The 26,485-nt window shown below is 49.2% G+C and overlaps 2 protein-coding genes across 5 annotated transcripts; one reads left to right on the top strand and one right to left on the bottom strand.

Moving 5' to 3' along the window:
- Positions 1 to 116: 116 nt before the first annotated feature.
- On the top strand, positions 117 to 3,675 carry SNRNP35 (small nuclear ribonucleoprotein U11/U12 subunit 35). Of its 2 annotated transcripts, none has more exons than XM_044440912.1 (2): positions 117 to 212; positions 2,273 to 3,675. In XM_044440912.1, exon 2 carries the CDS (start codon positions 2,276 to 2,278, stop codon positions 3,062 to 3,064), a length of 789 nt encoding a protein of 262 aa, XP_044296847.1. In that variant the 5' UTR covers positions 117 to 212; positions 2,273 to 2,275; the 3' UTR covers positions 3,065 to 3,675. The 2 variants fall into 2 exon arrangements, with proteins under 2 accessions (XP_044296847.1, XP_044296846.1); XM_044440911.1 differs by lacking the exon at positions 117 to 212 and adding an exon at positions 439 to 596.
- Positions 3,530 to 23,136, bottom strand: LOC123028708 (RILP-like protein 1). 3 transcript variants are annotated; one of them, XM_044440909.1, is made up of 7 exons: positions 22,536 to 23,136; positions 18,547 to 18,665; positions 17,647 to 17,865; positions 13,425 to 13,600; positions 12,710 to 12,802; positions 10,084 to 10,171; positions 7,502 to 7,641 (listed from the first exon to the last, which is right to left on the bottom strand). In XM_044440909.1, the coding sequence occupies exons 1-7, from the start codon at positions 22,594 to 22,596 to the stop codon at positions 7,636 to 7,638; spliced, it is 762 nt and encodes a 253-aa protein (XP_044296844.1). In that variant the 5' UTR covers positions 22,597 to 23,136; the 3' UTR covers positions 7,502 to 7,635. The 3 variants fall into 3 exon arrangements, with proteins under 3 accessions (XP_044296843.1, XP_044296844.1, XP_044296845.1); XM_044440908.1 differs by lacking the exon at positions 10,084 to 10,171 and having other exon boundaries at positions 3,530 to 7,641; positions 22,536 to 23,134; XM_044440910.1 differs by lacking the exons at positions 7,502 to 7,641; positions 10,084 to 10,171 and adding an exon at positions 11,152 to 11,812 and having other exon boundaries at positions 22,536 to 23,132.
- Between the last annotated feature and the right edge of the window lie 3,349 nt (positions 23,137 to 26,485).

Genomic DNA, 26,485 nt, shown 5'->3' with positions numbered 1-26,485 from the left:
CGCCCGGAGGGGAAGCTCCGGCCCGAGGCGAGCAGCAGGGGCGGCGCCGGGCGCGGCGGGGCGGGCGCCGCGGAGCTGAGGCGGGGACCCGCCCGCCCGCCTGCCTCAGTCTCGCTCGCTCGCTCCCTCCCTGGAGTGGCTCCGCGGGGCCCTGCGCCCGCCCGCCCGCCCGCCCTTCGTAGCCCCGGGACCGCGCTCTGCGGCGCTGCCAGGTACTTTCCGCGGGCCTTGGCGGGCAGCGCGGCCTGGCGCGGCGCGGCGCCCCTCGCCCTGGGCCATCGCGGGGCCGCCGGTGCGCGGGGTCGCGCGGGGGGGGGGGGGCGGGGGCCCCCCGGGAAAAACCCGGGGGAACCCGGGGGCAGGGGGCGCAGCCCCCCCCCCCCACGGCCCTTTCCAGCCTCACAACAACAACCCGGTGAGGTGGCCTGGGCTGAGGAAAGCGAGCGACTGGCCCGACCCGACCCAGCGAGCTTCCCGACTCACTGCGGACTAGAACCCAGATGGGCAAGGGCCGCAGCCCCCCACTGTAACCCCCACTGCAACCCCGGCCCTTCCACCGCCATCACAGCCCCATTCCACCAGAAGCAAGATAATGTGTGAGAAAATAGGAACTTTAAATCATCTATTCTTTACCTGCTTTCCCGGGCATCCCTTTTCCTCTTCTTTTGTTCCCTTGGGGCCACCGTACCTACTAAGTGTAAGGCCTCATAGATCTAGGAGAGAAAATAATAATGGTGGTGGTGGTGGTGGTGCAGGTTTTGACTGAAAAAAGCATCACAATTCTCAGCGGTCCTCCAGCAAGCCATGCTGGCCAGGGAATGCTAGGAATTGTTGTTGTTCTAAACATGCATAGGATTGCACCCTAGCATGAATGTTATTTCTTAAATCGGGCGACATACGCAGTTTCTGCAAGCAGGGGGCACCCTTCGGGCACCTGTTAAGCAAATCTATCTTCATTTTGTTGTCCTGCAGATTCGCACTGGGCTGGGTCATGTGCAGAGGAGGGAGCCCTTTGACAAAGCTGGGCGGTGGGAAGGATCCTGCCCTTTTAATACTTACTGTTGTCAGATCAGAGGAATCATCCACGGTTGGCTCAGGGGGGGCGGTTTCTGATGAAGCAGCGGCTGTGGGGAAGAAGCTGCCTCCTTGCCTGGCCCCCTCTCCCCACTTGCCTTTGGTTTGCAGTTCCCAAGATCATGGGGAAGGACAGATGTAGTTGGGATGCACTGGGGGACTGTGCATACACCCCTCTAGGCTGCAGGTGGGGAAAACATTTGAGGCAGAGAGGAAGGCAGGAAATCTGGGCTTGCCAGCTGACTGTTCAGGTTGCCAATGGATCCACCTGGACTGTCCTTTTGCCTCGCTTTGAAGACTTCTGTTTAATAGCCAGGGACAGTGCTAGGTACCCACACGATTTGAGGTTGTGCCCAACAAGACAAAAAGACCCAGAAATTTGCAGAAGCTAATTTGCAAACTCTCTGAAGTCTGCATGTATGTGCGTGTGCTTTTAAAGAAGCCGGTCTCCTAAGGACACCTCTATTTGTAAAAAGAGATTTAGGGGAGAGGAGGGTATTTGATTTCATCAAAAAAAACATCCACAGAAAGATTCAAAAATAAAGGGCAGCAGGAGGTGAAGCTTGTGTGGGCCGAATGCTAGTTCATTCAGGGGACCTGATGCAACCAAAATCACCCGGGCCCCTGCGTGTTTATTTCTGCAAGTACCCCACAGATAGCAAGGCAGTGGGCCAGGCAGCCTCCCAGAGATTCAAGGCTCCAAATGACTGATGCAGAGCTCTTGCGCTTGTGGGCTGCCCCCAAACACCTCCTCTGTTAGAAGCCTTGAGAGGTAGCATGTAGCCAGCAGGGCTAGTCGCCACTGATAGTCTCCTCCTCCACGAATCTGTCCAGTCCCCTTTTAAAGCCATCCAGATTGGTGGCTATCACCACTTCCTTTGGCAGTGAATTCCACAGTTTAACTATATGTAGTGTGAAGAAGTCCTTCCTTTATTAACTGGAAAGCCGATACAAATCCGTGTAATCAAGAAGTAAGAAAATAATGAACAGAATTAATAAGACCGTGAGGAAAACTGTGCTGGATTGGACCAGGCTCCTGTTCAAACAGTGGCCAGCCAGATGCCCATGGGAGATTAAGCAGAACACCTCCTTCCTGCCCACTGGTATCTGATAGTGGAAGTAGCATAAAGCCGTCACTTAGCCTCAGCGTGCATCAAGCGCCTGTTCTCATCAGGAGCACACTCTCCTCTCTCTCCAGACAATGAATGAGTGGGCGCCCATCGCGAAGGAGTATGATCCCCTCAAAGCAGGGAGCATCGATGGAACAGACGAGGAACCCCACGACCGTGCTGTCTGGCGGGGGATGCTGGCACGGTACGTGCCCAACAAGGGTGTGTCGGGAGACTCACACCTCACCCTGTTTGTGGCCAGGCTCAACCTGCAAACCACAGAGGACAAGCTGAAGGAAGTCTTCTCCCGGTACGGAGAGATCCAGAAGATCCGCCTGGTTCGAGACCTCGTCACCGGGTTTTCCAAGGGCTATGCCTTCATTGAGTACAAAGAGGAGCGGGCGCTCCTGAAAGCTCATCGAGATGCCAACAAATTGATTATTGACCAGCGTGAGGTCTTTGTTGACTTTGAGCTGGAGAGGACCCTCAAAGGATGGATTCCCCGGAGGCTCGGGGGCGGCTTTGGGGGCAAAAAGGAGTCAGGGCAGCTGCGCTTTGGAGGCAGGGACCGGCCGTTCCGAAAGCCCATCAATTTGCCTGCCATGAGAAGCGATTTTTACAGAGAAGGAACCACAGGAAAAAGAGATCGGCCTTGGTTTCGGGAGGGTGCAAGGGACTGGAAGGCAAGGGACCGGGATCACGAGAGGAACAGGGAGCAGAGACATTCCGAAAGGGAGCGCTCACGAGGCTCAGGCGAAAGAGACCGCGAGCGGCACAGCAGAGACGAAAGGAACAGAGGGAAGGAGGAAAGAGACAGAGAAAGAAAAGAGCGGAGTCGGGACCACAGCTTGAAGAAACAGAGGGATGAAGATAGGAACTGATCTGATGCTGCTTGACTAGAGCCCCAGTGGATTATGGGAAGGCATATTGGTCCAGCCTCTGGAACAGATGAACCAACGTCTGGATGACTTATTCCGATGGTTTGGGGGAAAGGAAAGGTCATTTTTGTTAGGGCAGCCTTCTCCAAGCTGGTGCCTCCAGATACATTGGATAGCAAATGTCCTACAATACCTCTGGAGGGCACCAGCTTGGGGAAGTCCTGAGGGGACTCTGCACTGGGCAAGGGAAAAGGAGGGACTGTAGAATCGGCAGGAAGGACAGAAGAGAAACAGAGGCATTCCGGAAGAAGAAAAGGGACCCAGACCGTTCTGTTCAAGGCAACCATGGAAAAGGGCAGCAATGCTTAGGAAGTGAAGGACTGAATTTCAGGCACTGCTGCGAGTGAATTAGCTACATGTTTGTTCAAATTCTGTTTGTTCTTCCTGAAAAAAATTGGAGGATTCTTGTTAATTCAGAAATAGTTTATTTAGAAGATTAAAAAGGTCTACAGTTGACAAAGCCCTATCTGTCGCTCTCGAAACAAACTCTTTATTGCATTGCTACCTTAATCACACCCTGAATCTTTAATAAAGATACTAATTCACTCCTTTTATATATCCTACTGCTGCAGTCAGTCCAAAGTACTATAACTCCCATAGTCCCTAGCCACCAGTCATGCTGGCTGGGGGTGATGGGAATTGTACTCCAAAGTATCAGTGCCCCTGTGCTAGACTTTTCCAGACAAGTGCATTGTAACAGTTGTCACTAGACTATTAGCCGCCTCCAGGGATTAATGGTAGGGAAAGTAAGACCTCTGTGTTCTTGTAAGCCAAATATGTGACCAAGGCATTAGGGTACCTTCAGTGCCAAGTATCAGTCCAATGCATTTGTGATCCCACAACATGACTGCAGAATTTAGCAGCTAGCAAGAGGATAGTTCAGCTTCCTGAGAATATAAGCTACCAATTTTAAAAGCAGGGTTCTAGTCCTCATGTTAAGATAAACATATTTGCAGTACCTCCTATATTTTTAGAATGGAGTTAGTGTCCTTTGTGCCTCGGGAGGGCTCCATTTCCCTTTATTCTTAATCAAAGCAGAATAAATTATGCAAAACATGCATATTTGTATAATTTATCTAGGATGTAGAATAGAAACACTTTGGATAGCTCTAGCCACTTCTCCATGATCACTCTGTGGAATAGAAATGTCTCATGGAGCAAATCTGCAGACATCCATGTTAAGGGTCTGGAGGTACAGTTTCCTGGGTCTAACAAAAACGTTCCCAAATCACAAGCAAGTCTCGTGTGTTTTCCAGAACGTCATCGGACTCAATGTTTGAAAAACAAAACAAAAGAGCAAAAAGTAGGAGCTAAAGCTTCAGGGGCTGTAGCTTGTCATGGCTCAAAAATGGTGAGGAAGAACTGCGTGGCTGCTAAGGAGAATATACTTTAGCACAGCCTTGTAAACAGGCCCTGAGGCGCGTAGCCTGCGAGGAGTTACTAGTCTGCTATGGAGGAAGGGAAGCTCCCACTTCTGTTGTATGCGCCAAAGGCCAGCTTGCCACTCTCACAGTTGATTGGTAAAATTGTGCCTGCTTTAAGATAATGTTTTACTTGAGTCTGAAGAAGAGGTTGGGGGAATTCAAAACCTTGCACACGACTTTGTCCTGGTTAAGGCATTGGTCTCCTGTAGCTTTCTGATTTTCAGATAGCTTGATCGATGCAGCTCATCAATTTTCAATAAAACCAGACACCAGCTCAACATCACCCGGTGGTAGAGGCAACAGCCTGGATGAGGAGATAAACTGAAGAGTTGGCTGTTAGCTTGCATTCCTGGCCAGGCTTCGGCATCTTCTACAGCTGTATGAGAAACTGAAAATCGGGAAGTGACCGTCTCACTGCACCCCTCTGTATGTTGCTCTTGTGGGGCAGGTGGGAGGCAGTAATTCTAGCAGGCAGTTGCCCAATGGGACCTTCTTAGCCCCAGATTCTGGTAGTGAAAGCAGCAGCTGCTACCTGTGAGGTCTGCTGACTCCTTTTGTACTTGTCAAGGATTGTGCTTTATTCTGGACGTGGCTATTGTTGACTCTACAAGAAGCTTAAAACAGAGCTCTCAGGTTTAAATTGCTTTTGGCCCAATTGTCAGTGACTAAGTCAGGCCTGTGTACTCTGTAACGGTGCACCTGGCAGCCTAAAATCGAGCCAGCTGCTTCTAATAAGATAGGATTTGCAGGGGGGAAATAGGCCCAGGAAAAAATAAACTACGCATCTTGTTCATTCACTAAGGGTTATGCTTAGAACAAAGAGGCAGACCTGAGGAGAAAACCTCACTTTCAGCCAGAGGGCTGAGTTCAATTTCAAAAGTGGAGGGGGGGGGCATCCTGGTGGCTGGGACTGAAGCCATAAAAGGTGGGGCCCAATTACTTATAATAGTGTAAAACTCTTACTAGCTAAAACCTTTGGAGAGGCTTTTCACACCTTTAAATGGGGGGGGGGGGGGCTGCAAAAACAAGGAAACACTAAATAATATGGAGAAAGGAATCCCCAAAGAGCTGGGCTGGGACAAGGGCAGGGGGTCTCTGTTCCCCGAGCTTGAAATCCTGGCCCCCTGGCTTAGAGCCAGAAGAGCCTCACATAGAACTCAAGCTTCAAGAGGGGTGAATCTCCAGGGCCCCCAGAAAAATCCAAAAGACCTAAAAGCAGCTCAAGGAGGAGTCACAGAATGCTGCAAGTTTGAAAGGGGAGCAAGAAAGAATTCGTCTGGAGGAGCTGATGGCTGGAATCTTGTTCCCAAGGGTGCATGGAAGAAGGGAAGATACGCTGCAGTGTGTTCTTGGCAGTCGTTCTACGGTTGAGCAGTGGCAACTGGCTGCTCACCAGGGATCAGGACCAAAAGCCTCATCAATTTGGGGGACGTGGTCTGTGATCCCACCCCCACGAGATTCACTGAACGCATGAGGGGGTTCCATGGGTACTCCTTGCACCAGGGTGCGGGCAGACCTTTCAGCCTGTGGAAACTGCTTCAGTTTTTACTGGAACACCAAGACTCAAGCCAGAACCAGGCGCAAGGCAGCATCTCAGGAAGGTGTACGTATATTTGCAGGACATGGTGCCTCAGAGCACATGCTCAGCCCAAGGATTTATTTTTTAGTGCTGGAATGAGCTAGTAAACAGGCCAGCCTCGAGGGTGGGCAAGTTTGGGCTCGTGTCAAGGGCCCACACCCCAGCAAGGGCTTGCTGACAGAAGCCCCCTAAAGTTGCTCCTCCTCCATTGTTCCCCTTGCACAACCCCTGAAGACAATGATGGTGAAGAGGAGGAGGACAAGACGCCCCCCTTGCTCCTGGGCTCTCTGCCTGTCAGGCACATGGGAGCAGTGGCGAAAAAGAGGAGGTGGAACTAGACCAGCTGGCGACCGTGTTGGTGAGAAGGCTGACCTGCACTGCAGGGGTCTTGTCAAAGGCCCTGAAAACCCGGAGATCCGACACTGTTTGCACACAAGTCCTCTCACACCCAAACATATTCCTAATCCCCACATACACATTTTCTTGGTTTCAACCTCCAAATTAAAGCGGAAAAATAAGGAACTTTTCGGTCCCAACCATGAAAGGAACTTGCTTAGAAGCTGACTTCTGTTCCCAAAGCTCCAGAGGAGAAAAGTCCTACATCCTTTCTCAAAGAGAAAACATTCTTGCAATGAAAGAGGGGAGGAGGAGGAGGTTAAAGAAAGGGGTTAGCATGGGTTTCAGTTTCCATTAGTATTGTCAGCGTTCAGAGCAAAATTCAAGGCACTACCACCTTGTACGTGTTTGAGGCACTATAAATAATAAACCAAAAATACACATTACTGACCCATTGGGAGGGTAATCCAGTTCCAAGTATGTCAGTCATGTTTCCAAAACGGTCCCTTCTCCAAAAGGAAGGTGCTAGTTGAACTGCAAAGAGGACCTGCCTTCCAGTCTGACAGCTAAGCCCAAATGCTGCCTATCTAAAACAACTATTAGAGGAAGAAGAAAAATTATAATAGTGTCCTTCTCAAACAAACCAGGCAAGGAGAGTCTTCAACGACAGCAACAGGACCACCATGAATGTAACTCTTTAGTAATGGCAGGAATCTGCTTTTTTCTTTTCATTTTTGGCTCCAAGGAAAGTGAAGTTAATGTGGAGTCAACACAATCCACTGGCTTGTTAATTTAACGCACAGCCAGAGACCTGGCAAAGTGACAGACCCGAAGCATACAAACCCTTTGCTACAGAGGCCTTGATCTTGCTTTTGGAGGGCAGTCATCAGAAGGGAAATACTCTGTGGACAATCAGTCCAAAAATACACCCGAAGCCAATCAAGATGTACAAGACAGGGGCTCTGGGTCCACAACACAAGTTCCTTCATGACTGAGTGTGCCAATTCCCGAGCAACCAAACACGCCCGGGGTCCAGTCACAGGTGCTGTAGGGCCTCCAGACCTTGCTCGGTGTATGCATCGTCTTTGTTCGAGTCAGCCCATTCGCCAAAGGAACCCTGGAAGGAGGCATTTCTCGGCGTCGCTTGCATCCGTTTCTTATCCCGGGAGAAAAAACTAAACCTTCCAAACCGGTTGTGGGGAGGGGAACAAAAGCAAAAAAGACACAATAGAAGTTAAGACCTTGAAGCTTAGAGAAAAGATGGATCTGAAGAGTTAAAGACTTTAAAAGTGCCCAAATTCCAGCCGTGAAGACCAGAATCTGGTCTCTTTGGAAACCAACCCTGTGAAATCAGACGTGTTGCTATAAAGATCTAGCACAGCCTTTCCCAACTGTGCGGACCTCCAAGTGTTTCATGCGATGACTCCTAGCACCCCTCACCACTGGCCACCCTAGCCAGAGTGCAGGGGAATTTGTCCAAAACATCTGGAAGGCGCTCGGTTGTGGAAGGCTGGCCTAAAATAGCTCCACAAAGTCGGGTTTTCAGTTGTTCTGCCAAATGAGACAAAACAAAAGTGTGCCAACAGGCAGAATAATTTTAAAGTATAATTTTAATTATTTTGTTGTCTGGGTGGAGAAAGGGTTATCTTTATTGTGTTGATATTACCAGTTCTGAACACAAGGGAAAACACGGCCAAATCCCCTCTAGGCCAAAATGAGGAGAATTTTGGATGGACTAGCTCCAAGCACATCACGCAGGAAGCACAGAACCGACTCATAGTGCTTAGCATGGATTCTGGTTTTAAATTCCCGACTTGACCTTTAGCTCTGTTAATAGCCTTGGGCAAGCTTTCGCTCCGTGCCTCAGTTTCCCCCTGGTAGCAGGGGTTGTGGGGATGAATTAAGCGAAGAGATCTGTTTTATCAAGGGCCCATTATCCCTTTCAGATCTCTCTAGATACATTGTGGGCAGAAGGGAGGAACCTTAATTCCTACTTTTTCCAAAAAGAGTTTGTTATATAGCAGAGAGAAGAGGAGGTTGTCCCAAAGTTAAACATAATTCTAAACCCCCTGTGCATTAATAACTAGCCACTCTGAGTTTGGGCAGCACAATTTGTATGGCGAATAAAAGCACAACCCTATTCACATTTGCTGAGAAGAAAGACCCATTTAGTTCAATGGGGCATGCTTCCACGTAAATGTACCAGAGGCTTCGTTACTGTGAATTTCCATGGGCACAGCACAGTCTATCAGCACCATCAACCAAAAGTTTCCTTTGTGGCAGCCGCAATTACAACCTCAATTTAAGACACAGAAAGTGGAGTAGGAGACACTGCGGGTACCTGGTCGCCCAAGTGTCACACGAAGCATTTTTCCAGGTGGGACACAGAGAGCGAAAGGGACCACCAGGTGCTTTAGTGAGCACAGCTGGGTCACACTCCCATTTTGGGCACCACCTGTGTCCTTCACTTCAGTGCATAATGGTCTGAAAGCACTTTGAACCATACAGCAATCGCCAGCTGCTGAATTCTGTAATGCCAGCAACCAATTTGAGACTTCTCCCAAGCTGACAGGCTATGCCAACCTTTGAAGTTTTGCCAGTTAAGCAATAAAGCATAAAGTATTTCACCTGCTGAAAACCAAATAAGGTGGGTGTTTTCCTTAAAAAAAAACGGCCACAATCTGTGAGTAGGGAGGCATTCAAAAGCAGGATTAAAATACATTAGTGGTTAATGTGCTCATCTCTAATGGGTCAATTGCCTTTCTGAGAAGCACATTGGTAGAACTCCATGGATGTCACAGAATGTTTACGAGAAAACGCTCATTCACCATGTTATTCAATAGTGTTGGTTGTGTAAAGGCAACACAATGTTGGCTACACTAGAAAAGCCTGAAGATTGCTTGGCAGGCCATGGAATTTCAGGTCAAGGGCTGTGAGTTGGGGAGCCAAGGGACCCGCACAGCCAAAAAATCAAAAGGCAGGGGCTGAATAGCATACAGAGTTGACTAGGGTTACTGAACCTCTCTCAGTCCAAGGGCCAAATTCCACCCCAGAGAAGCTCCCAGGGGTACATTCCAGTGGTGGGTGGATCACGGGCAAAAGGAGGGAGCCTCCAAATCCCAACTCATTTAAGGCTTTAAGGTTTAGGGTAACTAAGCCTTGAAAAGGGCTCTTCAGCTTTTACACAATAGAAAACAATGTGCAAAGGACAGGTAACTGGGGGAATGAGGACGGGGCCAGTGAAGGAGTGTGGTCACCCAGGGGAACCCCACGCAGGCCAGATTTGTGCCCCAAATCTGAGGGTTTGCACTCCTGGTTTGAAGCAACTAATCGAATACTGCTTGGAAGTCTCTAAAACAAAGTCACGGCCTGGAGGATGACCAGTTTAGACAAAATGGGGCAGAAAGGTTCTGATAAATTAGCAAGTACATCTCATGCAGCAAAGGAGCATTCTGATTGGCCACCTTTTATTTATTTGTTTGTCTATTAAAGAACATGTCTATGATCCCACAGTCAGCCAATGAGAATACAACCAGGGTTAAAGCGAGGAACAGCAATGTATCATGCAGAAACTAGGGGAAAAAGAACTCCACGATAACCAATTAAAAAACAGAAGTTCCTACAAGGGACATGAGTCTTCTTATTGGCTGCAATGTGGGATCATCAGGGATCAATCCAGCTGCTACCATGGGCATTATGGCTGTAAAAATCCTGGTTGGGAAAGTACAGAAATGAACAAGATAAGAGACTTAAGAAAGAAATTTCAGGCATTCAAATAGACACATGCAGAGAGGTAAATGCCAGGAGCCATCAAAACAAGAGACAGGGGTTAATTTAGGGACATTGCACACAGGATGTGTTATTAACAAGGTGGAGATGAAAGTCTGCATTGCCCCAGAAAGTCTCTGAAGTTGAGGAGAAATCTGCTGGGCCGGACTGATCAATTGGTCCACCTGGGGTAAGAATGCTCGGGCACCTGTCGAGGACCACTCCGCAGCAGGGCCCACGGGCAATCATCTCCCAGAGTCGCTCCTCCTCTTCACCATGCAGCCAGCTTGTTCACCTGCCTCTTGCTCTGACTGAGACAGTGGTGGTGGTGAGAAAGAGATGCAGGATGCTGAGGGACGGAGCCCATGAGAGTGTCTTGTCTAAGGGCCCTCCAAAAACTAGAATCCGCACGGATGTGTGCCCCAGAGAATCTTGGGGTATAAGAAGAACCCCGCTGAGTGAGGCCAATGGATAGGTCTAGCCACAGCAATTTGGCATAACGGCCAAAGTGAACCTCCATGTTTAGAGCAGTATACCTCGAAGTTTCAAATGCTGGGTATGGCTAACTGCCTGGCGCCATGCTTGTGAGCCCACAAAGGCATCTAGGTGGCACCCCTGAAAGGCACAGAAGGGGGGCATCTGGAGGGTTGAAAGAACCCCATGCGTTGTTGAAACACAAGATGTCTTTCTGGTGGGGAAGCCAAGGAGGAAGATTCCCCCAGAGGAGTCCAGGCACAGCCACAGAACGCCTTGGATTGGCTGCAGAGGCGGAGACTGGAAAACCGCGTAGTGGCAGAATCATCCTGGGAAAGGAGCATGGTGTCCTAGCACCCCGAACAGAGTCACTCCATGCTGCAAAGTTTTGTTGCAGATCCCACTCGTACAGACTAAATTGTTTGCGTGCAGGAGGCACCCGCAGATGGAGGAAACCCGGGCAAAATCTGGATGGCGGACCCAGTCCAAAATAACCCCGTGTGAAATGACCATCCGCAGCAGGAAAGGAATTCTGGCTGACAGAATGGCGGAGGGGCAGCGAAGACCCAGAAAACCAGGCGGGGTAATTGGGTGGAGCAGCCTGGGGAAGGCAGATGGACAGTTGGTCTTGCTGTTAATTAAGGACACGGCTGAGATGCTGCTAATGCTTTTTTTGTTTCCTTTTGCTGCTTCTGACCTAAACACAGCTCTGGAGACGTTCCCACCAGAGCGGCTATTATTAGAGCCGAAAACAACACACATGGCTATTATCCTGCACCGGCCATCTACGGTTACGCAGCGTGGCACACAAGGGCTTTTGTCTCCCTCCTTTTCAAGGGCAGCACCAATCACCAGGTCAGCAACAAACGAGCAAGACCAGCCTCCGGAAGAAAAGGACGCTTTTCTGCTCGGTGCGCGAAATTGGGCACGGCAGTGCTGGCTTTTTAAAAAGCAGGCAGAAAACAAATTCTCCCCAAGGACTGCCCTTTTAAAATTGGGTACCTTGCAAGTTTCTCGCAGGCAGCTGGTGCGGGGCGGGGAGGGGGAGTTCCCCCACAATTCAGCTTCTATCTCCAACCAGTTCCCCCAGTCGCCAAGCTTCTCTAATTACTGGACAGAAAGGTATAGATTGCGACTGAACTGTCAGGTGCAAATTCTGCCTGAATGATTAATTGGTAACCAAAATAAGGTTGCCACCCTAAGCCCATTTACTTGAAAGTTTTAATTTTATCAAAATTAAATAAGGCTTGTTTTAGAGAAACCTTGAAAGTATTAAGGCAAAACACTTCTTGATTGGAAATCTAATGTGGAAGTATAGCTCAGCTCTGACCTTCCCTAAATTCACTTCATTCCTTTATTCTGCTGCATCCATTTGTTGAACCACAACTCTCATCAGCTTCAGCTAGCGCCCCCAAGGGTCATCAAAGATGGAAGTTGTAGTCCAAAACATACCAGTCAGCACCACATAAGGCGGCTTGTAGTACAGCATGGGAACTGGAGATATGGTACAGTCTCCCTAAGTCTGGTACAGCCTTTGCAGGATATACCATTCTAGAATGCTGGGTTGGCAGGACATGAGATCTTATCACCTGATCACTTTAACCGACATTTTAAAAAATAAAGAAATCTAATTCTTTCAAGGAGAAACATTCTAGAAAAATATTCTGAAAAATTGTAAAATCTTGTTTAATAGAGTAAAACGATTTTTGTAGCTGCAAAAGTGGGAATTATACCTTGAAGAATGTGAAGTGTAAAAGGGGTGGGCTTTGTGATATTATTCAAAGCATGTATAATAGATTGTTGAATATATCCTTTAGAGCTTTTGTTTAAAAGCACTGACACCCAAGAAACACTGTGGAGTACATTTGCCATATTTAAAAAGATGCACATTTTTAAAACATTTAAATAAGAATATTTAAAAAGAAGATGAGATACATCCCCTGGGGACAGGATTTGTGGTTTGTCTGGTTTTGAGAAGGCCTGCTCTCGAAAGAAGATACTACTTACAGCCTTTTGATTCCAGATTCTTGCTGAGTAGATGGCTTTGGATTAATTAGGGTCGTGGGTTGTGGAGGCCTCGTTTCTTCATCAGCCTCATCACTTGAAAAAAGCAGAAGATAACACAGGCACAAGTTGAATGCCGAGTCCTGGTACACCTGGGGTGCAAAACCTCAGGCCCAGGGGCCAACTCCAGCCCACCTGAGGTTCCCCAGGCATCTACACCTCCATTTCTCAACCCTCCCTGTCCTGTACAACCATTGCCCATTGGGTGGCTGCCCACACCTTTCACACTTTTATCCCCCACCATAAAAGGTCAATATGCCTCTCCTTAGTTCCCGACAGCAAAAGCATTACATTAAAATATGCTGGTGTGTTGGCATTGCCCCTTTCACCTTTGGCTCTCCCCACCAACAAAATGTGCCCCCCGAAAAGTCTCTCCAAATTTTAAATTGACCTTGGGCTGCAAGAGATTCTGCACCTTTGTCTCATAGGATAAGTTTTACGATCACACCTGCGCACATGCGTACACACACAAGAATGGAGAGACAGTAGGTTGGCATCTCTGCACATGCTTAGTGTGACAAAACGCAGCCAGGCAATGGAGAACAGGACCCACGGTTCGGACCACAGCTGGAAAGTTTGCCGCACCGCAGCCAATCTTGCTGAACTCAAACCTGCTTGGCCCCACGTCACCCCGTACAGATGGAAAGCTGCAGCATACCTCTTATAATACAGAAGCTCCTCTTGCAGCAAAAATACTTTAGACTTCAACTCATTCCTCTCGTGCAAAACATCCCGCAGCTCTTGCAAAGTAAATCTGGGACGGTTGGGATCTTTCAAATCCATGGCCATCTTTTCTGATTCTGAGATGTATTCCTCCTTGTTTGGTTCTTCCACCTGAAGGAACGCAGAGTTGGGAGTTAACACTTTGGCTCGGGTGACGCTAAAAGACAGATTTGCTGCTGGAAAAAGTCTGTCATTTTTATAGTGTTGAATAATAAGATAGCATGTGTCTGTCTGCACCATGTGCCAGAACCATGAAACCCAGACTTTTGAATCTTGGCATGCATACTGAGAGGGTGTGCGTCTCAGGGTTATTTTGTTTCTAAAATGCATTAATTGGAATTAATTTTAATGCGTCCGTTGAAGCCTACAGTAGGATCTTCCGTCAGTCGACAGAGGCTTTCCTAAGTAACACATCCCTTTGCTGATTGCACTGTTTGAAACCTGAGTAAATTAGCAGGCTGAAGGAGAGAACTGTACACCTGGCTCCCCACCATGCTATGGGGCAGCCCCCCCTCAGGAAAGGGGAGTGGACACGCCTCCCCGCTAAGGACCGTACCACTGCGGGGGCTGTGTCCAGGAATACCCACAAACCAAAAGCAGTTTGGACCTGTGCAAAACCAGGTCCGTTCAGAAGAAATACTTATCCCACCTGTCAGGGCCGACTTCAAATCTTAAAGAAACAAAAATGTAAAGAACCACCACACACCGCTGACATGTAGCCCGTTGCAAAGGGCCACATACCCTCCCTCAGAACAAACCGCTTGGTGGACGGCTGGTTGGCTCCTGAAAGGGAAGCCCCAGGGCCTGACTCGGTATGTGTTTCCAACAGCCTCTTGCCATTCCCAGAACGATAAAGCCACAGCGAAGCCCAAATTGCCAATTAAGAGTTGTCCAGGAACAAAAAGGCCCTTGGGAAGAAAATGAGTCTTTCCCTAATTTGTATTTTATTTTATTTCCTGTTTTCCTGGGCCATCACATCTGTACCCTTGGATCAAATCGGCTTGCCCTTTCCTGCTGTTTAATATTGTTCTTCTCCCCGGGAGGAATCGGCTCTCCTACCACATGCTGTTCGGGGAGTCAGACGACACTGAGAAAAGATGCAGCCAAGGGACATGCCAGCCAAGTGTCTCATCCTGGCCGGGACGAGCACATGGCCGGTTCATCTCACTGCCTGAGCAAGTAATTATAGCCTAGCCCTAGCAGAGAAAGCTGGGAACAGCTTTGTTTAGCAGAGGAAGCTGGGAACAGCTCTAATGAGCGAAGAGAAGCCCTCTCCCAGAAACGGTCAAATTACGAAAACAGCCTGAGAAGACAGCCATTCTCTCCCCAGGGTACAGCAACAAAGCGAAACTTGCCCCTGGCCTGGGCCCGGCAGAGGCACGGTGCCAGAGTCAGAATTTCGGATTTCATTCATTCCATCAAGAAAAGCAAGAGCTGGTTTTCCCTGTCCCGGCTGCTTGGGAGAGAGTTAGAGTTCGTGGAACAGAATCGTGTTAGATATCTGATAGGGTGTGGACAGCAGACCTAATCCGCTTCTTCCAGGTTGGCCACCTTAGGGTTAAGGGAGCCCCTTCTGGCCACAGGTTTTATGGCAGGGAAAGTAAACAGAAATAGAAGTGCGGGGGGGGGGGGGATGGCGGTGAGCCTGAGGACCTCTTTTTGCCAACCTCCACAGGCAGTTTAAAGGCTTCCCTGTTTTTATTTTACAAACTGAATGACTTAATTTAAAAAGAAGCAGCAAGGAAAAATATTGTTAATGGTTTCGGAATATTCCAGCTTCTGGGCAGCCCTGCCTATTTCAACTAACAAAAGTACAACACAGGCAATTGTCTGTTGTTGGCACAACTATGTCTAATTAAATCCCTGGAATGGAAGCATTTTCCAGAGAATACCATGAATTGAACAGTAGCCCTGGAAATCTGAAAGGCGGAAAATAAACCTGCCATTCAAGCAGTCCCAGGAATACTGATATCCAGTGCTTAAAGAAACATAATATTAAGATTCCGCAAGGAGAAAATCTGGATTCTGGAAGCCGCACGAGTGGAGAGACACTGCAGTTTAGGGTGCAATCCTAAGGTTCCTGAGTCCCAGCAATTAGGCTGGGGTTTGGGACCCCCAGAATTGCACCCCGAAAATGCCCTGCTCCCCTTCCCACAAAATTCAGGAAATGCTGCTTGCTCTCCAGCTCCCTCACTTTCTTCCCATTCACTAGGCATTGTTTTCTTTTTCAAACCCAGCTCTGTAACCTTGAGAGCTAGAGGCTTGTTTTAAAAACAATAACCATACAGTAACAAAAGACCCCCCTCCCAAAAATGATCATAAGGGTTCTATCCAGTGTCACTTTTAACTAGTATCATGCAACCAATGCAACTGTTACCTGTGAAAGATTCCCTTATAATATAAACTGAACCATAAACTGGACCGCACGATTATAAACTGACCCATTTCTTTTTGGAAAACAGAGTTTCTCTAGTTTCCTGTCCACAGGGATAAAATGACCAACCCCAAAATTATTAGGAAAAAAATCATAGTCTTGGCCCTGGGAAGGAATCCTTCAAGCACACAGAGTTTGTGGTTTAAATTTAAATGTTTATTTTTTAAAGAGCAAGTTCCTTGGCTTCATCCTCACACTGAAGCTACTTCTGAAGCCAGCCCTGATCATCACCTGCTTCCTTCTTAGCAAAACAAATAATCAGTCTGAACATAGGAAACACTGAAGCAGAACACATAGATACCTAAAGTGTTGTCAAATGTTCTGCAATCAGAATTTGAGGAGTCTGGCTGAAGAATTTAGATTTGGGAGAATGGAGGAAACTCTGCATTTTGTGCTGAAGTGGCTGTATTTATTTTCCATCTCCCACAATATCCTGAAAGATCATGGTCCACACTTTGTGGTCTCCAGCAGTTCAAACTTTTACTTTTGATTTTCTACCCTAAGCTTCCACTGGCTAGTAACAACTGAGTTCAATGCCAATTTCTGCAAGGCCCAGACGTAAATAAGAAAGGCAGACATGCTTCCCAGTCCTAATCGCCCAGCAGCGCAGAAGGTTCGGAATATCAAATGAGCTCATCTATTTGAAAACCAAAAATTGCATTGCAAGGGTGGTTGGGGGAGGGGTGCCCAAGGCACAATTCTGGCCCAGGGTACACATTCCGGTTTATCCACTGAGATGCAGCCAACTCCAGTCCTAAAATAGCGCCTGTGGGTTCTTCCATCCATCCAGTTCAGCACTCTGATTCCCGAAGTGGACGCCCAGATGCATGCAGGACCGTGTATCCAGAAGCTGCTGCATCCACCGGATGGGAGGCCAGTTGCCCGTCTCCCTGGAGACCTTCGTGGGCCCTGTGGCAACGCTGAGCACGGCCACGCCACTGCTTTCGTCCGCCCCAGCTTTAAAGGGGTTCCATGCTGCGCTCAGCATGGAGGGCCAGCACTGGGAGAAGGAGCCCCTCGTCCCAGCTCATCTGAATCCCTTGCTCTGAGCAGTGCCCACCCTCCGCCCTGCCAGCACTGTGGGAAAGTGGCAACGGCACGGGACCCTCAGGGCCACCTCTCCCACAGCGCCTCACGCTGAGGGAGGACCCCTTTCTGCAAGAGTGGCGGGGCGGCCAAGGTGGCCCCAGGAGTCCCAAGAGCCTCCACGCTGTTGCTGATCGCACCGCGGCAAAAAGTGCGGTGGCAAAAGCAACGCGCAAGGCGGAACAGAGGAAAAGGGAAAGGCGCTCGGCTTCTCCTCTTGCCTCAGGGGCTGCAAGGGGCCACCAGCCCACCGGGCAACCTTTTGCTCTCCCAGACTAACCCGCCTGGAGACAAAATGGATTGGAGGGGGCGAGAGGTAAGATTACAAGCTGGCCACAGACAGGATGACGCCCCGTCCCATTCCGGGGGCAAAGGCTGACTGGACGGGCAGACGATGTGTTCCTGCACCCGAATGATGGGAAAATGTTCTGCACTGAACTTGAAGGTCGCAGGCTAACGGAGGGGGCATGGCAGACGCTGCGAGACACACACCTCTGTGGCTGAGGGAACCGCTTCACGGTGCCCGATCGTGGCGCCTACTCCGAGTCGCTTGTAGGAATAGGGGCACCAATTCAATAAACCCAAACCGAGCCGAACCAAACCAAAATCAATGTACAGGTAACAAAGCTCCACCTACCTGAATGTCTTCTCCGTTTTGGCTAGGTTCTCCCTGCACTTTCTCTCTGAGCTTCCCCAGCTCAGTCCTCAATGCTCCCATCTCCTGCTCCTTGGTCTGTAGATACGCCTCTAACTCGACTTTCTGCTCGATCAGGGCTTTCCCTTGAGCTTCCACAACGGTTATTCTGTGGCGAAGGTCATGGTTAATTTTCATTAGTCTGTTTTGCTGCTGCTGAAGCTGCGAGAGGATGCGTACGAGAGAAAGCGGAGCAAAGGAAGAAAGTGATAAATCAGCACCATCCAATTATAAAGCATTCAAATGCAAAACAATTTCTATTTCACATGTAACAAAAGGACAGGCATCCGTCCATCCATCTGTGTCATGGCCTCAAGATCAAGAAACCTAGCCATCTAAAGCTCAGCATCCATGCTGACAGGATCCTAAGGGTGCACACCAAGGGGTTATTTTGACTTTTTAATGTGCTAATTAATTTTAGTATGACCATATGGTTGCAACTGTGGGAAATTCTTTAGTTACTAAAGGCAAGGCATCTGCGAGCAGCAAATACACACAAGCCATACAGTTCGAAGGTGAAGGGCATCAGCAAGCCAAGAGACAGAGGCCTGGAATTTCTTCCCCCTCCCCACGATGGGGCAGCTGCCCCTCAGCAGAGTGGAATGGGCAGACCCCTCCATCTATGGGGATGCCCCATGGCCAGGCTGTGCCTAGGGGAACAACCAGTTATGCTGCCATTTGGAGAATGTGTCCATTCTCTGCTGGCACAGCCACCAGCCAAGGGACACGGATCCTGCCTCCTCCTCCCCGAAACAAAATGGATTTAGGGATTAGGCCTTGATCTTAACTGTTGCTTCACACTGCTTCCGCATCTCTCCCAAAGGGGGAGAAAAAGATACTCACTGCTTCAACATCCTCATTTTTAAGTCCAAGTTCTCTGTCCTTTGCTCTGATTTCATCCCTTTGCTTATCAACGACTTCCTTCAGTTTTTTCATTACTTGTCTTTCCCGTTCTGACATTCCTGGTATAAAAAATGAGAGAGAAACAGCCGGTGACAGCAGGAACCGGTTGCTACATCACTCCTTCTATATGAACACCTGGGATGGCTGAGAATACCCAGTTCATCTGGCAGGCTCCGACACCTTTAATCACACAACAGGCAGAAATTCAGCAGGTTTGTTCCTTCCACCGGAGGGTCTTTGAGAAAGTTGGCATGTATTGGGATCCAGAACCGGAAGATACTGTGATGGGAATGTGTAGCCCCTTGTTGGGCTAAGCGGGTGTGAGATCCTCAGCTGCCAGGCCCTGTGGCTGCCTTGCCTCGTTTATTTATTTATGTTATTTATTTATTATTTTATTTATTTATTAAAACATTTCTATGCCGCCCCTTGCCGAAGCCTCGGGGCGGCTCACAACACAATAAAATACAAAAATAACAATATAAAATTAACAATAATAAATAACAATATAAAAGAAGTCGCCCTGGCCAGATAAAAAGCAGATATTGTTAACAATTAAAATGACGCTTAAATAAAAAGGTCTTCACCTGGCGCCAAAAAACAAATAACGACGGCGCCAGGCGGACCTCTCTGGGGAGCGCATTCCATAGATTGGGCGCCATCTCGTTCTTGAGATAAGGACGGTTTGCTGGAGACACCTGGGACAGCTGGACCTCCTCCTGCCCCCAGGAAGGGACCGGCTTGGGGACACTGATGGGCTCTGCAGCGGAGGGAAGGGAAGCTGCGCCTGATCCGTGTCAAGGGTGTTCTTTGGTGCTTTGCTTGGAAGACGGAGCTCGCAAGGTGTCCAAATGACTAGTGTGCCAGAGCGAGATTTGTCCCTTGGGAGGCCTCAAGGGGACATCTGCAAGCTTTGCTTTAACTTGTCTGCTGATAACCGGCAACTGTATTTCCTCACTGCATCTCCTCACTACTTCCCCTCACTACTTTTCCACTTCTTCATTCAATGCACTGAATCTCATCTTTGACACAAGACATTTTGCTTATTCCTAAGTAACCTCAAATCAAAAGTGAGAGGTCTTAGCTGAACCAGGCCCCTGGGGTTAAACACTGCACCTGATGAATTTCTGCCTGTCACACAGCCATTCACAGCACAGCACCCTTGCCAGAAAAAACGTGGCAGTATGGAACAAAAGCACAGAACATCTTTGAGGCAAAGAAACTCTGCCTGTCCAAAACAGATTCACCGTCTCCTCCATTGCTCCAGTCTCTATATTCAAGGGCATGATCCGAAGGCATATAATCCAGTCACATTCCCAAACCTACTTCAGCCACAGCACAAACTCTGTGCAGGGTTTGTCTACTCAGAACTAAATCCACAGAGTTTAATGAGACATACTCATAGGTAAGGATGTACAGGATTTCAATCTGGGTCACTCTGCAGCTAGGTACAAAACCATCCTGGAATCCAATACATGAAGGCCCTTTCCCCAAACCAACAAGAATTTGGTGTTTTCCCGGCTTTGCTACAGTTCTAAAGGTTAAAATCCCCCTCCCAAGGCTTAGTTACTGGCAGTAAGAGCTTTAAGCTAAATTAAGCTGAGATTCTTGGTTACTTGCTACACTGGACTACAGAAAATATCCTACATGCTAATGGAAACCTCATTATCCAAGTGCCAATCCTTAGGAAACCAAAATGGCACCAACAAAAGGAAGCCCCCTCTATTTTTACATGCTCTGTGCGACAAGAATTTTCTTCCTTCCTTCCTCCCCATGTTCCCAATTTGGTTCTGTTTTTTTTCCAGGAGCGGTGACTGATTCTCAATCCCTTTCTAAAACATCCAACAAGGATTTCCTAGACCAAATCAAGGGTGGCTGTTTAGAAACAATGGGAATTTGAGTATTAAAAGAACAGAACAAAGAGAACTACCCAGGCCTGAAGTTTCCAACTGGGTCAGGGAGGCAGTGCTCAGCATCTCAGAAAGAGAATATCCTCTTAGGGCAGTCCTGCTAAGAAGAGGTGGATATGAAGGACTCTATCCAGGTGTGTAAGTCTTCCAACCACATCAAAAGGATGCTCAGAAGCACCTGTGTTTATACAAGCCCTCTAGGGCAAATCATCTCTCTGGTTTACCTGCTGGCCACTTCCTAAGCTTCTGCTGTGACTCTCAACAGTCCTGTTCAGCTGGTTTGTTCATTTGCCTTTCCCAGCAAAAGTTCTTCAAACCTCCCCACTTCGGCAATATTTGCACATATCTACACAGCGCTCTAATGGACTCTAAATGTGGGCATGCGTGCCGGGCCGTAAAAGGCGGTGTTCCAGTGAATGCAGTTCCCCCAACAGAATCCTGTTTATAACAGCACAGCAGTGAAGGCTGCGCTCTTGGGCAAGATTAAACAAAACTGAGTCTTACGACCCAAGGTAGCATGAAGCATGTTAGGGAATTGCAGGTTCTTCTTCCTGCCTAAACATGTATAGGATCGCATCCTAATTCATGTACAGACTTCAGTCAGAATTATCTGTAGGGGAACGTAGATGGCCGGGTTGGTCGGTGCTCTGCAGCCTGATCCTATATATGTTTACTCAGAAGAAAGTCCAGTTGTGTTCAGTGGGTCAGGCACTGTTTTTATTCTAAGCCCTTTCTAAGTGTGTGTGTGTGTGTGTGTTGCAGAGGTCAGAAGCCTCGCACATGGGTTAATCAGCTCACCAACAAAGCCATGTCTGTTTTATCACCCAACAACTGCTTTATGAATGGCCAACATAAATAAGAGGATTATCAATGTCTGTTGTACTTTCTGCATTTTGGTTTCCTCGGATCTGAGTTTAAAAATATACCTTCGTGTGCATGAATATGTACTTTATATATATGAAGGTACACGAAGTACCTTCATGTACCTTCATATATGACTCAAGATCTCCATAATTCTTCCTATATCCAAAGAAATGATATACACATGGATTATGGCACTCATCTCCAACTTGGTACCTGCCAGATGTTTTGGGATACAGCTGCTAGCAACCTCAGCCAGCAAGGCCAATGGTAAGGCGGTTTGAGGGTTCTGGAGGGTACCAGTTTGGAGATGAGCGCCATAATCAATGTGTTAGTCCTCATGGTGCCACAAGACGCGTTGGTTCGCTACTGCAGACTGAGGCTTGGTTATGCCTCTGGAAATTAAAACCCAAGCGATTTTTTTGACTGTATGGTAGCAGCCTTAAGCTTTTATTAGAATGTCATTTTGGGGTAATCTCATCACAAATACCCAGGAATAAGCCCTACCAAAGCCAGGAAGCCTTACTTCTGGGTAGATATGTATATATTTTTGTATACATATTGCACTCTATGTTGGTCTGTAGCCACACTGAGTTCTATTGGCCTGAGTTCTGCTTTTATTTCTGCTAGTTCTTGTTTGTTTTTAGTCTAATTTATCACCATTTTAGCCATGTTTCTTTTAATCATGGTCTTATTACCAGCAGCTGTATTGAAGGTCAGTTTTGGGGTGTGTGCAGATGGAGCAGGGCATAAAATCGAAGAAAATATTGCATGGACCCCTTTTCTTCTCAAATTATAATGGGTTATAATGATAATGTGCGAGAGAATCCCGAGAGGGGAGAAGGGGAAACAAGCGGCACTGCGGATGTTCCGTTCTAACCCTCTGTACCTCCTGGCGGAATGAAAAGGCAGATGCGACACCCACCACTTCGCAAGAAGGTTGTTTCATATAAAAATAGTTAGATGAGAAATACGAGGCCCGGTGGGTGGCTTGCAAAAAGAGCTGTCGGTGTGCCATTAATTCCTCCACTGCACAAGTTGTTCAGGGATTTGCTGCTGGGAGTGGGGACCCAGAGAGAAGGAAGGTGCAAGCCATCACCTCCCACTCCCCAGAAGTTCAAAAGTAAACCCACAGACAGCTGCCAAGAAGCCCACACTTGCCTTCATGCTTCTGGAACTCTTCTTCCAAGAAGTTCACGTCTTTGTGGGAGAGGTTGGTCATCAGCTGCTTATTCTCCTCCTGGAGCTGCGCGATCTGAGTGAGGAGATCCTGGGCTTCTCCTCGCCAGACGTCCTCCACCAATTCAAGCTCCTAAAGGGACAAAGAGACGGCGTCTTGTCTCACAACCCAGGCCTCCCTCCAGGCTGTCAAAGGCCTCTGATTCAAAAGGCCATGGTCTCGGAGGCATAGGAAGGGAGTGCCCTTCTCCATCCAAGCTAAGGGGCTCTGGGGTTGACCAGGGACCAGAAGCAAGGCCTCCTTGGACCCCACACTGGTGCCTGGAGTTCTCTGATGGAAGCAAGGCAACAGAACGATGTAATAAATGAACACAAATAGATTAGGAGCAAAGCAATCTGCCTCATATCAACTGGGACCACTAGCCCACCTTCTTCAGTATTGACTACGCCAAGAGTTTTGGCCCACCTTCATCTGGAGGGACAAACAGCATTTTGGAGCTCTTGGAGGCTCTGGTTCAGTGGTGGGAGGGGCCGAAGGAGGGAGGCTAAAGATAGCCATGAATTTTAGTTCATCTCATCTCAAGCTTCCAGAATGGGGGAAATGATGGGTGCTCGGGGGAAAAGGGGATGCGAAGGAGTAACATGTTCGTCGGAAGGAGCCTGGAGGACAGCTTGACAGGCTGGTTGGGCTACATCTGGCCTGTGATGCTGAGGTCCAACTCTACTGAATGACTGACAGCTGCTGTAAATCAGATGTGCTGAACCTGAGCCCCAGGGGCCGAACCTGGGCTCCCCCTTTTCCCCTTAATCACCCACCATTTTCCTCATTCTGAAATGCTGCAATGCCTGTCGTAAAACACAAGGCTTCTGGATTTCACGAGGGGCCTTTCCCAGCTCTTCCTGGAGATGCTAGTAGCGTCTCCCTCCCCCAATTTCCAAGGGCCCCGGGTGGTACTTGCGGAGTAAACAGCGACTGAGGTCGATGAGCTGGCCGGCCACCTGAAGGAGGCAGGTGGGATTTGCCAACTTTCTAATTAGACCATGCTCCGGTGTCTTTTACAGGAGCTCTGCTTCTGCTGAAGTCACGAGAACATGCGGCACTCTGCTCAGCTGGCAACCCCACTTGGTGAGCATCATAGTGGGCCCTGCCTTAAGTTCCGATGAGTCTACTCTAAGTAGGACTAGGACTGGCTATAACTCACTACTTGTCTATAATGGTTCTACTGGCAAGGGGGCGCATTAGATCCACCTGCTCGTCCTACAAAACGAATCAACAAGTGTTTGTTTGCTCTGGGTCTTAACTGGCATTATTGTAAACTTCCTTGTTCCACTTCCTCTGATTTCTGCAAGGAGGGAGGGAGGGATTCCAGCTTTTTGTTCCACTCTCCAGACATTTCTTCCTTTGGTTCCCCTTCTCTCTCCTTGCCTTCAAACTTGCTGAGCAGGGTAGAATCAAAATGTCATTTCTGCATTGCTCATGGGGAATCGGCCCATGTGGAGACACAGGAGCAGGCAAGGGGTGGGGGGCACCTATTTCTTCTCCACCCCCACCCTCCCCACAGACACACACGCCCACCCTCCTCAGACTAAGCTTGGAAGTGACACGCAGGGAATGAGTCGAGTGAAGGTGCATTCCGAGTTCAGGCAAAGCGAGGCTTACAGCATGAGTGTCTTGGGGTTTTTCCGATCCTCCCCTCAGACTCAACGTGGTTTAGGCTGCAATCCTACACTCACTGGCTGGGAAAAAAGCCCAGCCGAACCCAACAGCACTGACTTCCACATAGATGTGTACAGGAGGGCTTCGTTGACATGACTAAGTCTGCTCCAACAATTCTACCCTTAGCAGAATGCGGGGGGGGGGGGGGCTCCAGGTCCAGAAGTCCTCCCAGGGCTGCTGCCCTGAGCTAAGGGCCAATTCTCAAAGAGCGCAGCTTTCCAGGGCATGTGGGCCTCCCTGGAACACTCACTCCCCATCCACCAGAGATGACAACTCGGCTATTGTTGCACAATCAATTTATTCTGGGCACACGCTGAGACAGAGCAGTGAGTCAAAGGCCGGTTCCCTTTGCACGGGTTGCTGACTCTCTCTTAGTCCCCTGTTTATTTCTTTAAGGTGCAACCAAATTGGAGGTTGATGCCAGTTCAGAGCATTGTTCTAGCAGGGGAACTGAAAGGATGCATAAATCTCTAGAGGTCATATCCGGCTTTTTCCAGATCTCTGCTCTCTATCCTTTCTCGTCCCTTCCTTCCTTCCCCACCCTTTGCCTCTTTTTCCTTCCTTTCGGCTCTGTCACAGGGCCAGAGCTGAGCCTGCAAAGCCTCAACACCCCAGAACATGAAAGTAAAACCAGAGATCAGCTCCTTGAACGTGCAGAAAGCAATCCTGAGCACACCGTGCCTGTGAGAAAGCTCAGAGTTTGATGAAGGGACAACGCGTCCCTCCCCAAGCAGGTGCTCCCACACGTGTGCTGGACTACAACCCCAGGCTGGCTGGGAGGCACAGTCCAACACATCTGGAAGGAGGCTGGCCTAGTGGTGAGAATGCTGAACTACTGGGAGACCCGATTTAAAATTCCACTCAGGCAGGATGTGTGTGGCCTGAGACAGCTTCTCCACTGAGCCAACTTCACAGCACTGCAGTGAGGAGCAAAGAACGTTGGGATATATATGTCCATAGGAAGAGGATTGATTATTGAATGGGTTGATAGTTAATTATCTGAGAGTCACTAACTCTGTGTTGGAATATGGGCAGAAGATGATGGCTAGCCCCCAAGATGACAGAGACCCGACACCTAGGAGAGCTTCAGGCTTTACCTCCAAGCAAAGGACCGGCCTGTGCACTGCCAAGAAGGCTGCCCAGCGCCCGTGTCCGAATTGATGCTCTCCCACCCTGCCCTTCCGTGGAAAGATCCGCCAACGCACTCACGGGGTTTATCCCAGCATAAAGGGAGCGTGCCCTGCCCCTGCCCGGGGGCACCCATTCTGCAGACATCTTGTTCTAGGAATAGGAGCAAGCACATACTGGGCATGCCCTTGAAGATGACGAACAGGGATTTGGACAACAGGGCTGGAGAGAAACAGAGGCTGCTTGCCACCTTCGCCGCGTCTTTTAATGCTTGCTGCCTTTCCAACGAGGCCGTCTCTCCTCGTAGGAGGAGGGGCCTGGGCTTTCTGTTGGCCTCAGCAAACGCTCTGAAATAAATTTTTCTCCCTGCATACACGAAGGGAATCCCAACCGCTCTGAGACAGCAAACCTATGACATGGCTCCTTTTCTGGGGTAAACCCTCTTGACCCTAGACTCGGAGTCAGGCGCCCACTCCGTGGGAAACACGACTCTTTCCCGGGGTTGCATCTGCTTATGCCAACTTCTCCCAACCGGGTGCCCACCAGCCGTGCTGCACCACACGCCCCATCCTCTCCCTGTCCCATCCTCTGCACATGCGAGCGAGTTACGTAAGCCCAGGACGCCACGCTGAGGCACTCGCATCCATTCCAACGGAGTGAGGGGGGGGTGTGTGTGAGAGAGGAGGAGATCGGGGTCTCCACCAGGTTTCTTGGGGATCAGGCCCCTTGGGGGTCGAGTGGGGAAGAGCCTGGTCGTGCGGTGGAGCAGTCAGTGCTGGCCGGGCCTCAGGAGCTCTGGGCGGGAATCCCCACTCAGGCCATGGTGCTCACTGACTGATTTGGGACGCGCGTAGCCGCTCAGCCTACCCTGCCTCGCAGGGCCGTTGTGCGGGCCAGCGTGGCACAACGGTCGCCCTCCGGCTGGGGCAGGAGCCCCGAGTCCTAGACCCACTCGGGGTGGGGGCTCCGGGCCAGCGCCGGGCTCGCCCACCGCACAGGGCTGTCGTGAGGGGGAAGGAGCCGGCTGCGCAAGCCGCCGCGGGCTCCTCGCAGGGGACGCAGCGCTCGGCCCCCGGGCGCCCCGCCG

This window comes from Varanus komodoensis, unplaced genomic scaffold (assembly GCF_004798865.1).
Source record: "Varanus komodoensis strain SLA01 unplaced genomic scaffold, ASM479886v1 scaffold38, whole genome shotgun sequence".
In the NCBI taxonomy this organism is placed as follows: Eukaryota; Metazoa; Chordata; class Lepidosauria; order Squamata; family Varanidae; genus Varanus; species Varanus komodoensis.
Note: the sequence above shows the minus strand (reverse complement) of the source record. Positions and strands in the feature narration are given on the sequence as shown.